The sequence below is a fragment of the Protopterus annectens genome, chromosome 2.part1 (genome assembly GCF_019279795.1).
Source record: "Protopterus annectens isolate FY-2018-M chromosome 2.part1, PAN1.0, whole genome shotgun sequence".
Taxonomy (NCBI): domain Eukaryota; kingdom Metazoa; phylum Chordata; order Ceratodontiformes; family Protopteridae; genus Protopterus; species Protopterus annectens.
The window spans coordinates 574,799,150-574,814,817 of NC_056729.1; the positions used below are offsets into that span (position 1 = coordinate 574,799,150).

Consider the following 15,668-nt stretch of genomic DNA (forward strand, 5'->3'; position numbering starts at 1 on the left):
AGAGCAGAGTGTACTTTAAAATGAGTACTCGGTTAGATAATTAGATAATGTGTAAGTGGGGACTGGCCCCGGGAATGCCAGAGCAGAGTGTACTTTAAGTTGAGTATTCTGTTAGATAATTAGATAATATGTATGTGGGGTCTGGCCAGAGGCATGCCAGTTAGATAATTAGATAATGTGCTTTGATTATGTGGTTAGATAATTAGATAATATGGGTAAGGACTGGCCACAGACATGCCAGAGCAGAGTGTACTTAAAATGAGTACTCGGTTAGATAATTAGATAATGTAATGCCAGAGCAGAGTGTGCTTTAAGTTGAGTATTCTGTTAGATAATTAGATAATATGTACGTGGGGACTGGCCAGAGGCATGCCTGAGCAGCACATGCTTTAACTTGATTACTCAGTTAGATAATTAGATAATGTGTAGATGGGGGACTGGCCTCAGGCATGCCAGAGCAGCACATGCTTTAACTTGATTACTCAGTTAGATAATTAGATAATGTGTAGATGGGGGACTGGCCTCAGGCATGCCAGAGCAGCACGTGCTTTAAGCTGAGTACTCTGCTGATAGCTCCGTACATTTCTTGGATGTTAGTGCTCAGTCAAACAAAAGCCAGGCAACATGCCAGTCTGAACTTTATATAGCTTTTGTTCTGTTCTATCAAATAAATTAAAAACATCTGAAAATATATATATTTTTTTTAATCATAGGGTATTTGGACTATTTTCTTAAAGTTTATTGAATGCTTATTGCCATCAAACCATTTACAAAGAGAGTTAAAGGCATCCTGTAACTGACTTGTGACGGTGCTGAGAACTGGTCCAGATCAAAGGATGAAGATGTCATCTGCATATATAGTGTAATGGCAGAAGATGGAAAGTGCCAGAAATATCGCTGATAAAGCAGGAAGATAAAAGAGGTTCTAATACAGACGTATGGGGGACATGTGATGTGAATATTCCTACACTAGAGGGACACTTAAAATGCTATTACTAAGATAGCCATCTTTGTACTATCTCCATATCCAGTGAAATATAGGTTTTGAGTTAGGAGTTTGTAGTCTATCCTCTAAGACGTTGCTCTAAGACCTACAAGGATACTTCTTGCCAGTTTGCCTTTTTTCTAAGGTAGAGTAAATTGTATCTGTTGCAGTACAGATAATACTTACAGTACTGTGGCCCTCTACAAAGTCATACTGAAAATCAGATACCTTACAAGAGCTATTTATATGCTCTTATGAGCATTGTTTATGTTTTCATATAGTTTAGTTATATGGCATACATTAGCTACATATAGTAATCTTGGGTGTATATGGCATACTTATATAGAACTGTGTATCAATGGTTAAACAAAAATTTATTAATAGATGATGAAGTCATATAAATGAAGCATATGGATATGGTTTTACATTGTCAAAATGTTCACATACAGTTATGATATTCAGAACTGCCTCCCTGTGCATTCTTCTCTTTGTCAGGCATTTCGGGGAGTTTAATTTTAAGAAATGTTGTACCTCAAAAATTTTACAAGACCAGTTATTAAAACTTAGAAACAGCAATTATTTTCAATGCAAGTATTTCTTTTGCGTGTAAGCATAACAGTTATGTATTTTAAAATGTTGTCGTAGGAAATTACCAAAGATTACTTCCGCCATGATGCTTCAAGAATCAATGAGCTGCCATTGAAGATTATTTTTACTGTATTTGTTTTATTATTTTACTAAATGGTTGAATCCTATTAATTGCAAATCTTATATTTAATGCTATTTTATCTGATTAATTATTTGGGTTACAAAGTCATAGAGTATGTATACAGAAATGCTAGAATCAGATTCATGTCAGCAAGATATAGCCCTTATATAACTTACTATAGTAGTCTGATAAGCTGTATTACCGGTCATGATGCTTGCTCATCCAGACTGTAGTAGACCATGTTAAAATGTTAATATAGCACTGTAAGTAAACTAGTTATTAGCACCCCTGTTCATCCATAGTACTGGCGGCTGTTGGGTTTTTTAGAGCTAGAAGGGCTGTAAGCTGGTTTCATGATATGCGTTTTTGGTATTCTGCTGCCTGATTATATGAGATTTGTAATGACGATGTTACCTAGGAGGACATCCAAGCTTCAGGTACACATAGCTTTCTTATACTTGTGCCTATGATTCACCCCAGAGCATATGTAGGTTATTACACTGCTAAAAGCATTTCATCCAGTATCATCATTGTTCCCATCTAGTAGTAGACCTTTTTGTCAACTGCTCCTTCCCCAAATGAATTCCTAATAAATGTCTGAGTACTCAAACCCATGTTGCTACAAGGACAGATAAATACCTTCAGTCTGAATAAGTAGGATGGGTGTAATTACCTAGTAATGACAATGCCATGCTCTATAAATGCCCCCCGCCCAGCTTTTGAAAAAATGAATTCTAATATCCGGTGCAACACTGAAAAGTATAACCCTCCTCTTCTAGTTCATATAACTTCCTTATTTTGATATCCTGTAGAGTTCTCCTGGTGCTTTAACCTTATTACTTCCTATTAATGTCTAATCACAGTTAGCAGAGCAACCATAATCTCTTAATATCTGACTGTCTGTCTCTGTACCCACCTAATACATGCAGCTCTTCATGTGTCGTCTCAGCATATTTCCAATAAAAATGTTTAGCAAGATCAATATACTGTACTTTCTAACTGTTGGACCAACGTATCTTCACAGAATTACTATGCTCTTTTTAATGTATAAATACTTGAGGAATTTTGTTACTCTACTACAGGTAAAAAGCAAACCTTGGAAATGCAGGAAGAGACAGAAAATTGTTAGTTTAACACCTATTTGAATAAGAAAAGTTATTTAAGCATGAATTCAGGCATTGTAGATTCATAATCATGCACTTCATCTTATGAAAGTCACAAAAACCTATTAGTTACACCATTTAGTTAAACTGACAGTCTTTTGAGGAATGTGTGGTGAAGACTTTCCTTGGCATTTTAATGGCACCCTGCTATACTTTGTAGCATCCCCTGAGAAAAATGTCTAATGCGCAGTTTAAGGTGTATTACTGACAACATTGTTACTAACTTGTGTAATCAAACTTAAGAAACACACTTTTTCAAAATCTATTTTATTTAAAATCTTAAGTCTATTATCTAAAATCTGCCATTGTTTTGTAATATAATGGTCTTTTCCAAGTGCTGGGTCAGGTCTTCGTACAGGTCATACCATTTATTTTCAATACGACTTGCAACAGCACGAGCAGTGTATAGCATCTCATCAAAGGCCAGGAGCTCCTCCTCTAACCTATAAATAAACAAAGTGTTGGAGAGTTACACACTGTATGTATGAGTAGCAGTATCACAATTAATAGGTCAGCACAACTGTAGTCCATTAATCAATGTATGTTAAAATACTCTTATTTTATAAAAAATGTACACAGGAAGTGGACTCCAGTAGTAAACAACTATTCCTATTCCCAGAAGAATAAAAAGAATGCCCATGCTACAGCCATCCTTTTACAATCATACAGTGACAGTTGTCTAAACTCTGGACCCACTCATTCAATGTTGCAGACAACCTCATATCACATATCTTGTAACAATCCATGTGCAAACAACATTAATACTAGTCCAAGGCCACAGAATTTCATGACCATACTTACCTTGTCAGTCCCTCCTTCAGGCAGTATCTCCTTTCTCCTGAAGGGCTATGCTGGTTAACCTTGGAGTAAATTTGTGGAAATTCATCCTGTCATCTAGTTTACATTGAAAGGAAGATCCTAGGATCATTTCTAGGCTAATGGCTCTAGGGCCATTAGAAGCCTAGCCAAGTACAATGCCCATTTGCAAGAATATCAAGGTATTAATCATAAGCAACTACTGCCCCTGTCCAAGAGGGACATAGGTGAAGCTCCCAGGCTGAATTTGCAGTTTCTCATCCAATCATCCCAATTACACTTAAATAGGGTGAGCGAGGGGCTCTGCTTCACCTAAAATGGAGAGGAAACCACTGTGAGACATCTGCCTTTCTACCAAGTCCTGTTGATGTGTCATATTTGGTTGAGTTCCCTAGAGTGAATGCATCTTATACCATTAGATTTATGAATGTGCAGCATTTCCATTAGAGCAGGATATGAGATTGCATTATATACAAGGCAGAGGTCACCCAGGACAGTGATTTCAGTCTGTCACCATATAAGATATGCTGAAGACCCTGAATTTTCTGAAACCTTTGAGGTATTTTCAGGTGCTGCAGGTGTCTGGTAAGGTACATACCAAAGGTAGCATTGTAATCTATTATTGTCCTGATGAGTGAGGAGTACAGGGGGTTATAATTTCTTTTGCTCTGGATGCAACGCCCTTACTTATGAGGTGGGTGACAAAGAAAGCTTTTCTTACCACTGTGGAAATGTGCTGGTCAAAGGAAAGGTTGCTGTCAACCTGTGACCCCAAATCTTTCACCACTGATTGCATCCTTAGGGTGTTGTTATTAATGTGGTAATCTGCAGGGATGTCACCCTTGCTGATGGGGATGATAATGCATTTTTTTGCACTGAGTTTTAGCAAATGACTTTGGCACCAGTTGTTTGTCTGTGTAAGTCCCTCTTGTAGGATGTTGACATTGTTTGGGGACTCAATGACTGCACCCAGTTAGCAATCATCAGCAAACTTTTTCAGCCATAGGCCTTTTGTTTTAGCCTGTACATCTGAAAAGTAGATTCCAAACAATAGGGGCCTCAGCACAAATACCTATGGAACACCACTGGTTATGGGTCTGCTGGTAGAGGTAGAGTCACCTATTCTTAATGTGTGCATTCTATTGGTGTGCCAGTTTCCAAACCACCTGACAATATACAGGTCGATCTCCAGCTGGGTGAGTTTATCAATGATGCCTGAGTGGAGAATAGTGTCAAAGGCCTTGACTAGGTCCAGGTAGGCCATATGCATGGATTTGTCTTCATCCAGGGCTTTGGTGACTTTCTCAAAGAAGTCAACCAAGTTCAAGAGGCATAATCTCCCTTTAATGAAATCAAAATGGGTCAGGTCGAGTGCTTGGAGGTCTCCTATATCATTGTTGACAAGGCCCATGATTATTCTTTCTATAGCCTTGCATATTAGGCTGGGTCAGGCTTATGGGTCTATAGTTCCCAGGGTCTGTGGACAGTTACTGTTTTCCATTCAGCAGGTACAAAACCAGTGTTTAGACTGTGGTTAAAAAGTACCAAGTAGTGCATCTAGTTCCTGTTTTAATCCATTTAGAATGCAGCTTGGGATATTATCAGGTCCCATAGAGGCTGTGTTTTTGGGTTTAGGATGCTTTGGGAGATATGTGGCAGGGACATAAGGGAGAAGTTTTCACCGAACCTGTCAGCTTGCAGGTTGCTATTTCTGGGGGTTCAGTATATGTGTTGCCATTAACAACCAGTTCTGTGCAGATCTGGGCTTTTCCTTTAAGGTTTCTGACATAGCCCTTATGATTATCCTTAGCAAAGGAGGCTAATCTGTATTCATAGTTAGCTTTAGAATGCCTTGCAAGGTGTCTTAAATGCTTGTTTAAGCTGAGGATGGAATGCTTCCAATTTGGAGACCGTTCCTTTCTGTTCTTGAACAGCAATTTATTTCTCTTATCGTATAACCTGTTAATGGTAGATGTCCACCAGGCAGGCTTGTTCTTTCTTCAGGATCTTGTTTTGATCCTGTCAGGTATGGCTGGGTCAATACATTTGTATAGATGCTTACACAAGGCATTGGTATAAATCCCAGTATGGGTGTCCATGCTATCAGTGAGAGCAGGCGCTATGAAGCTATTAATGCCATCATGTATTAGGTTGTAATTGGCTTTGGAGAAGATTTTTAGTCTACTTGTTGGTAATGGGGGGGGGGGGTCAGATGTTATTGTTACTTCTAATGAGACTGATTTATGATCAGATCTTACTAGGGAAGGTCCCACACATGGAGTGGTGCAGCAATCGCCATGTTAGTGCGCACCAGATCCAGAATGTTTGGGCCCCATGTAGGGGTATCAACCAACTGGTCCTGGGTAGTGGAGTTGATGAAGTCCAAGAACCTTTGGGCAAGTGTGTAAGTACACATATAATTTACCCAATCTATGGATGGGTTGTTATAGTTGCCTAAGACCAGGGTGTTTGGTTGTATCTTGAGTGATTCAAGTAGATCCAAGTATGCAGTGTGGGTATCCTGGTTCATGAAGAGGGTCCTACAACTAGCATTAACTTGGAGAGGGGTCTTACCTACAGTTGATTGGACCTGGATTAGTTCAAGGAAATTGTTTTGTTTAACCAATCTAGAGGTGTATTTATCTTTGATGAATATTGACACTCCACTTTCTTTAGTTTTCACACTTTCAGTTTGTGGTCTGAATGTGTGGAAGGAATTATTAACCTGGTATGGTTGGGCTACTTTCAGTGGCCTTAAACCAAGTCTCTGTGACTGCACACATCAGCATCTTCTAAGGTGAGCGCTGCTTCCAGTGAGTGCATTTTTAGGTTTAGAGTCCTAGTGTTTAGCAGCATAACCTTGATATAGCTTTTTAAAGATTGCTTTACATTCAGATTTTGTTGTTGTGACATTGCCTAAAAAGGCACTATGGGGGAGGCAAGAGCCTTTGCCAGTAACTGAAATCCCAGAAGTGACAGATGAAGACCATCTCTGGCAAATTAGTGTGGTCTATCTACCATGTCATCCCAGGCTGATAGGTACTGGATCCCCTTAGAATGACACCAGAAACTGAGCCAATTATTGAAATCAATCATTTTTTGTTTATACTGTTGCATCATTCTAGGTGAGGGTAGTATGCTGCTCAAGGCTATTGACATACCTACCTGGGACACATATTCAGAGAGCTCCATTGTTTCTCTCTTCATAAAGTTCAGTGAGGTACATCTAAAGTCATTCACTCTAACATGAACTACGATGGAGTCATAACGGTACTTATTGTGGATAGACTTGAGTGCATGTGTGGCTTAGTGGATCCTGACGACAGACAGATGACCATAACCTTCTCCTTGTCCAGCCTGGTGAGTGAGACATTTGTGTGTGGCTCACTATAGAGTCACTTCTTACAAAAAAAAATGGTTTAGATGTGCTTTGCCTTAGAGGCTTGTTTGGTGAGACACTTGTGCTTGTGGTTTTATGTGTACTGAGAGCTGTAGGTACTGTATTAGGTGTAGCATGTTTGTGTTTCAGAGGTCTCTAATGTTTAGGTAAATTTCTGGTGAGTAACTGCGCATGATGGTTTATGTGTTGAGACCGTGGTTTGTGCAGGAGGTGTAGTATGTGGGCTGGCAACCTGTTCAGTGTCACTGTTCTCTGAATGAGAGAGAAATTATTCTAAATTCTTAGTGTATATGCATCTCTCACAAATTGAGCTTGAGTGGTTTAGGAGTAGTAGGTTCTCAGTGTACATAAGGCAATTGCTAAACTGTCTCAGGATACTAATGTCAATCAGGCTGGCAGGAGAAACAGGAGAACTGACCATCCATAATACTAGGTGTATATCTGCTTACTTTAATGATGAAGGTGCATTACATACAAACAGATGCCTCAGATTGCTCAGATGAAGACAGTAGACCAGTGGATGGTTGCTAAACTCTGTGGAGCTGTGTTAAAACAGGCACATACCTGTGCAAAGGTGGGGCTTATGTAGCAACTGTGAGAACCCTTTTTTTAAACAAGTTAAGCAATTTTCAACAAGAAGATCAATGGAAATGCTCAATACTGAGCCTTATTCCAACAATCTCCAACTCAGATTGGTCTTTAGCTACACTCTTCTGCCACAAGGGTGCAGACGGCCCTCAATGTAAGATAAGAATAAGCCTCTGCGTATCACTAAAGGGCCTTAGGAAATGTAAGAAAAACAAAGCAAACAAAATATCCACAACAGACCACCACAAAGCTAAAATACTTTTAATAAAACAACTTGAAATTCATAAAAACAAAAGAAAAATAAGTTGCAGCTTCAGCAGAGAAAATGGATAAGTGCTTTCAGCTTAATAGCCTTCTTCAGATCCTCAGTTTGTTCTGCTTCAGCAAATTGTTTAAGTATGACAATCAACCAATCAGAAGCTTCAGAACAAGACAATTCTTTCTTTCTGACTGTTTAGTACTTCTTAATAGGGGCACTGCCCCTTTATTACAGGTTTTATTGGAAGTACTGCATTCAGACCAGGCTTTTGATCAGCCTGCAAGTCCACTATCCATTTAACTTCATTGTTCTCTGATTTATTGTGTATATCACCTTCCCTTATATTTTCTTGAACAGTCTCAAGAACCATAAAATTAAACGAATGGCCAACATGCTCCATAACATGATTTGCTAGAACATTGATTTTCACACAGTTCTTTATATCACTCATGTGACGTAAAATCCGTTCTTTAAAATTTCTGTTGGTTTTACCTACATAAAAAGCTGAACAGTTTTGGCTAGCTGCTTATAAGATGTATACCCCTTAAAACTATGACCTTCCAGTAAATGGATGAAGAAAACAGTGCATGGCGTTGATACAACTACATACTTTGCAACAGCCACATATATAAGTACCTTTGTTGGAGCTAATCTTCTTCTTTCTTATTCCTTCTTTATTACACAATAATTTTTTCAGATTTTTCTTATTCTTAAAGACAAATTTAGGTCTTTCAGCTACAATATTTCTTATATTTGCATCCACAGTTAAAACCAATCAATTTTTTTTTCGCTATTTGGCATATCTGCAAGGTGTCATTGCTGTAAGTTAGCATACATCATAAATTATCAAAAGTCCCTTGTTGCTTTTGATATGTTTTATTAATCCTATGTTCCGAGTATAGTGGGGGTCCTTTTTGACTTCTTATTTTATGTATCTTCTCCATGTTCATTTTAAAATCTCTCTTTGTGTAACCTCTTTTCTTGAGTTGTTGTTCTAAAGCATGATGTTCATGATTAAAAACTTCTTCTCCGGTGCACAGTATGGAAATCCTTACCAGCTGATTTTTCATGATGTTCAAAAAAATATGTCTGTTGTACATACTACTCTTATGGAATAAGTGATTCCTCCATGTTTCCTATCTAAATATGGAAATGGTTATACTTCTATTCTCATCTAGGGTTAATCTGACATCTAGAAATTCAATCACAGTAGTGAATATATGGGTTTCAAATTTTAGGAATGTAGTGGTGGTAGTAAGATAAGATATAAATTCCAACAGGGACTCTTTAGGTCCTTGCCACACCATAAATAAGTCGTCCACAAAACGTCCATAATATTGGATACTATCTTTCCACCTGTTATCATCATTCAAAATATAAAATGCTTCCCAATGGGCTAGCAATAGATTTGAATAACTATTCACGCAGGGGGTGCCCATGGCTACCCCTCACTTTTGCCAATAGTGTTCATCTCCATAAGTAAAGATATTATTGTTTAGCACCAATATTAATAACATACATATTTTTCCTAAAGCCGGTCCTTCCATTTCTGAAGAAATAAGTTGTGCCACTGCCTTCACTACATAATCATTAGGTATTAATGTGAAGAGGCTGACTGTAACACCAAGAATCATATATATTTAGCAGCTTGCAAAAACTGTTCAGCTTTTTTATGTAGGTAAAACCAACAGAAAATTTAAAGAACGGATTTTACATCACGAGTGATTTAAAGAACTGTGTGAAAATCAATGTTCTAGGAAATCATGTTATGGAGCATAAATAACGGAAAAATAAGAAAACCACTACCAGTGGTAAAGAAAAAGCACTCACTTTAATGTTTCCGCACTATTAAAACATAAAATAAATTAACATACAAAATTCACGGACTAAGTGCTTCCCCTGACAAAATATTAAGGCATCATCAGAGTCAGTGAAAACACCTTTAAGCTCTATTTAAATAACACCAGATCTTAAAGTTAATCATTACATAATTTCCTGCCATGTCAAATTATTTAATATGAAGAATAAAATCTCTAATGAATAAATAATAAAAATGTTAAAACAGTTAAAAGTTAAAAATAAGATATCTGGAATGCAACTTTAACCTGTTGTTAAAATGGCAAATGAAACAAAACTTTGCAAAAGGTAGATCATAAGCACTTTGACCCAGAAAAAACATATCAATCAAGTATAAACTTCACAAAAAAAAAAAATTCAAACATCTTTTGATCTCCTTTTTAGAACACACAAGAGAGATGTATTGTCATTAATACCTGGCTTCTCTTTGACATTTAATCTAAGTTGCCATTCTAACTCGTTGTTTAAAAGTTCTAATTCAGGGTCAACCTCTCTCATTCCTATTTTTGTTTTGTCTATCACAAAAAATATACATTTTTTATACTCATTGCATTCTCTAGTGTGCATATATAAAGCACTGGTCTCTTTTCTTTTTCTTATATCCCTATTATGCTCCAGAATTCTGTCATGTAGGTAAAACCAACAGAAATTTTAAAGAACAGATTTTACATCACATGAGTGATATAAAGAACTGTGTGAAAATCAATGCTCTAGCAAATCATTTTATGTACATGTTGGCCAGTCGTTTAACTTTATGGTTCTTGAGACTCTTCAAGAAAATATAAGGGAAGATGATATACACAATAAAACAGAGATCAATGAAGTTAAATGGATAGCGGACTTGCAGGCTGATCAAAAGCCCTTTCTGAATGCAGTACTTCCAATAAAACCTGTGCTAAAGGGGTGTCGCCCCTATTAAGAAGTACTGAATAGTCAGAAAGAAGGAGTTGTCCCATTCTGAAGCTTCTGATTGGTTGATTGTTGTACATCAATTTGCTGAAGCAGAACAAAATGATGATCTGAAGTAAGCTATTAAGCTGAAAGTGCTTATCCATTTTCTCTGCTGAAGCTGCAACTTATTTTTTGTTTTATTAAAAGAATTTTAGCTCAGTGGTAGTCCCTTGTGGATATTTTGTTTGCTGTGTTTTTCTTAATGTAAGATGGCTGCTTTTTATTTTTTTCCCTCAGATAGTGCCAAACAGTCTAGATTCAACAAATTTGAATCTAGCTTATGCTATAAAATACACAAATACTTGGAAATACTAAGTGCAGGAAAAACAGTCTCAAACAGCACACAGTTGAAACAGTGAAACAGCAAAACAGTTAAAATGGCTAAAACATTTAAAAGTAGACAGCAATTCAGTAATACACAGTTTATAAGTGCAGTCCAGTGAATAAAATACTTAATTGTCTGTAGATTTGAAAGGATGCCCTAGATTGTATTTGCATTCACTCCAGAGATCAGAGAGATCACACCGATCCTAGAACAGCTCCTGTAAACTGAGCACAAACCATTGCAAATGTGTTGCCTAAATACAAGCTAAGTTAAGCAATTTTCAAATAAGTTGGCCAATGGAAATGCTAAATACTGAGACTTATTTCAACAGGCTCCAACTCAGATGGGTCTTTTGCTACACTCTTCTACCACAAGGGTGAAGGGGACTCTCTTAATGTAAGATGGCTGGTTTTATTGCTCAGATAATGCCAAACAGACTAGATTCAGCAAATCTGAATCTAACCTATACTATAAAATACACAAGTACTAGAAAATACAAAGTGCAAGAAAAATAGTCTGAGACAGCAAACAGTTGAAACACTGAAACAGCAAAACAGTTAAAATGGCTAAAAACAGTTAAAAGTACGCAGCAGTTCAGTAATACACAGTTTCAAAGTGCAGTGCAGTGAATAAAAATACTTATTTTTTTTGTAGATTTCAAAGGATACCTTGGATTTTGTTTGGATTCACTCCAGAGATCAGAGGGAGCACTCCAATCCTAGAGCAGCTCTTGGTTTGCATTGCTTAAAATGTAGAGGATGTTTTTTAGAGGTCTGTGAGGCATGGAGTTATAAACCTGCTTCAGCATTGTGTTTTCTTTATCTACTGATGAATATTTATATATTTTGTTCTATTACTGGTACAGATACTGGATTTGCAGAAAAACAGGACATCCAGGGCAAGCAGGTCTCTAATGGCATAGTAAGCAAGGCAGAGATCTCCCTTCAGCAGTATACAAGACACTAAACAAAGGGACAAAGCTTACAGACTGTCTTGGCAGCTCAGGGACTTTAGCCTTGTGATCCTTTTGGCTGGGAACCTTGGTTGTCTTTGTAATTATTTGATATGTTTAGTGAGAGCACCCCAAAGGGGGCCATTTACTCAATAATTGGAATGATCAATGCTGAGTATAAAGGAGTAATTATTTCCTCAGACCTTGATGATATTTCTTTGGCAATTAGACTAAATAAAAGGATTTCCTCACAAGCATTGTTACATGATAGTCAACAAGCAAGAGAGTTATCAACCCAAGTACCTGGGTCCTTATATACATTCATGCTGTAAAGAGATGTGTTGTCTGGATGGTATGATGAGGGGAGGGGTTGTCTACCAAAAGTGATGGTGCTATACTTTTTTAGCATTTAGTTTATGAACATTTTTAGCACACCAAGAGTTTACTAGTGAGAGTTTGTTCTGGAAGGTTTGCGTGCCATAGTCTGACTTAACAACAACCTCCATGTTTGCAACTGCCTGCATATTTTGTTAACCAGAGGTCTTTTGTCTCTGCTTAGAGGTCTGAGAAGTAAACAATCAAAAGGAGTGGTCCCATCGCCAAGCTGTAAGAGACACAGCTGGTCATTGTCATACTTTCTAATGAGGCACTTGTAATGTTTACTATGAAGATTTTGTCACTCAGCCAGTTTGCTATTCTTTTTACCACATATGGGACAACTAATAAAGCATTTAGCTTTTGTATAATGACAGCATGCAGAGTAATGTCAAAGGTCTTAGCCAGTCAACATACACTATGTGCACTGTGTGGTCACTGTCTACAGCCTCAGTAACCATTTTGAAGAAATTTACCAGATTAAATTGACAAGATCTACTCTTCACATAACCAAATTGTTAATGGACAAGTTTAACAAGATTATTGATATCACAGTTTATAATGTCATTTATAATATGTTGCTTGACTTTGCAGTTGAGGTTTTAAAGGTTGATGGGTCTATAATTAACCAAGCCAGATGTACAGTAACCTTTATAGAGGGACATCACCAGTAGTGAAACATAAGTTGAAAAAACTGAGGAGTGTGTCTGAAAGGGCATGTTTAGTACTTTAGCAACCAGGTATATCGTCAGGTATCATGGAGGAAGTACTTTAGGTTTTGGTTGGCACTTTCAATATTGATCTGGGGAGATAATTGGGGAGTAAGGGTTTCAGACATGTTGGAGATTTGAATAGACATCTATGGGGTGACATTGAGACTAAATTTGAAGGACATTGATGTCAGTTGGGATGGACTAGGAGGCCCCATTATGAATAACTTCTGAACAATTAAGTGTATTTGTTTCAGTTTTCTAATATAACTAAAGACGTATTTATAATTTTATTTGGCTTAAGAAGCCAGCCCACGGTTATGGGCTCCTTTAGTGGACATAATAGTATTCTTCATTTTTTTTTTCATTTTGTAATGCTTTTGATATTATCATTGAGAAGATGGGTATTGGATTTACTAAGAAATTTAATGAGTTTATTTTGTTGTATAGATTATTTATGGTGGTGGGCCACCAGGGTGGTTTGTGTTTGAATTTTCCATGATACTTAATTCTGGTAGGGACTGCTAGCTCAGTGTATTTGTCTAAATGGATGTAAATTATTTACTGAAGCTTTTTGCTGTATTATGGTCTAAGATGGAGTAACCATTTAAAATGTCAAGACCCGCATGAGTGACTCTCAAAATACATAGACTGAATGGCTGAAATAACAGACTTGTATATACTAAGTCCAAGGTGGCCATTTCTTGGAATATTCCATTTTCTCAGTGGTATGTTGATCTTAGAGTTCATAAATATAGGTTTGGGGGATTGCTCTCTGCAAAAAACAAGTTTAAAGGAGAACAGCTATGTTCAAGATTCACTCCTCTCCTACAATTTAAGTCTTTTTTTTGTCTGCCAGCACTCTGAGTCACAATTGCTGGCATTTCAATGGATAGCCCCGGGAGGGTACAGTCATAAGTGAATTTGGATATTTTGTCACATAGTAGGGTGAAGTTGGTGTGTTCATACTCCTTAAATTCAATGGGGGTTGCTGTAAGGAGTTTAAAGGAGAAGGCCATAAGTTCATGGTCAGACACCACTGGGAAGAAGTTACCAAAGGAGCAGTTGAAGAGGTGTCCATATTTGTGAGAATCACATCTAGAATGCTGTTCCCTTTAGTAGGTTTATTTATCAGCTGTTCAAGACAATTTTTGTTTCTTGCGTCTAGGAATTTTTGGCATATACTACATTGGAGGTATAAGTGTCCCTATTTATTGAACTGTAGTTAAAGTCACCCAAAATAAAGATTTTTTTTTTGAACTAAGGAGCTCATTGAAAATACTGAGGTATTTTATATGGTCATCAGAGGATCAAGGAGATGTTCTGTAACAGCTACTAATTCATAAGTAAACCTACCTAGTGCGATCTGTACTTTAATGAGTTTGTGAGTCTCTAGGGAGCTGCCTGGAGATACTATGCTCACTGACAAGTATGAAGACTATACCACAGTTGCTGTTGGGCCATAAAGTATGAAAAGCACAATATTCTGGTATAGAAGAAGTATCAGTACCTATGCAGATGTGGATGTTTTCAAAATGCAGGAGTGCTTCCAGAGTAGGCAATTTTGTTTTTTAGATTTCTGACATTAAGTAGTCAATTTAATGCAATCCTGTTTAGAAACTGATATGTTAGTTATGCTGGAATGTCTATTAAGTGGCCTCCGCCTACAAAGGCACTAAAGGGCAATAAAAGCAGTAGCCAGTATGTGAAGGTCTGAAATAAAAGGTTCAGGCCATCCTTATCAAAGCAAGCTGGACTGATGAGCATCTTAGCCCATGCTGACATTAACTGGATCCCAGTGTAATGCTATCAGCTATTTAAACGATTACTGAAGCCAATTATCTTTCCTTTCTAACTAGGCATCAGTCAAGGTGAGGGAAGTATTCCACTCAGGACTAGTGTCCTACCTGCATTTGTAACATGCCTGTCCTATCCATCTACATATTTCTCAGAGATCTAAGTCTCTAGTCATTCACTCCCACATGTGGCAGTACTGCAACATAATTTTATATTTGTCAAGAATTAGGGTCCTTGTAATGTCAGAGATCTTGGCACCTGAAAGGCAACTCACTGTAACCCTCTCCTTGTCTGATCTTGTGAGTGACAAGTCAGTGTGCCTGAAAATAAAGTGACTTATCACTAAAACATTTATTCTGCGTCTATGATTTGTAGTATTTTTGTTCAAGGTGACTGTTTAAGGGCGGTATGCATGAAGTGGAAGAGTAGCCTGATTTTTGCGACTTAATCTTCTTATTTCTAGGAGGATGTAGATATGATCAGCATAACACATCTTGTAGCGATTAGAGAAGCATAGTGGTGGAAGTATATGAAGCTCATAAGCAAAGTTTATAAGTGAGGAGGAAGCCTCCAGACTAATTAAGTGTTTACACCTTTCACAGATGGAATTATTACTGTTGAGTGCAAGTTCCTTATCTGTAAGCATAAGCCAGTTTGTGCTCTGTCTTAGGAGACTTAATGCTAAAAGACTGGCAACATAGCTGATACTAATAGATTGACAGTTAACCCTTCCCAATGCTTAGGAGTTTAGAAGAGTAAAGAAAATGCAAAGTGGAGCAAC

The 15,668-nt window shown here is 37.4% G+C and overlaps 1 protein-coding gene across 2 annotated transcripts in view; it reads right to left on the reverse strand.

The window, feature by feature from the left end:
* Positions 1 to 294: 294 nt before the first annotated feature.
* The window catches only part of LOC122794154, a 247,565-nt gene continuing 232,191 nt past the window's right edge, over positions 295 to 15,668 (reverse strand). For both annotated transcript variants that reach the window (XM_044062348.1, XM_044062349.1), the window contains exon 3: positions 295 to 3,300. In XM_044062348.1, the coding sequence (XP_043918283.1) occupies positions 3,150 to 3,300 (151 nt within the window). In that variant the 3' untranslated portion in view covers positions 295 to 3,149. The remainder of the gene's footprint in view (positions 3,301 to 15,668) is intronic.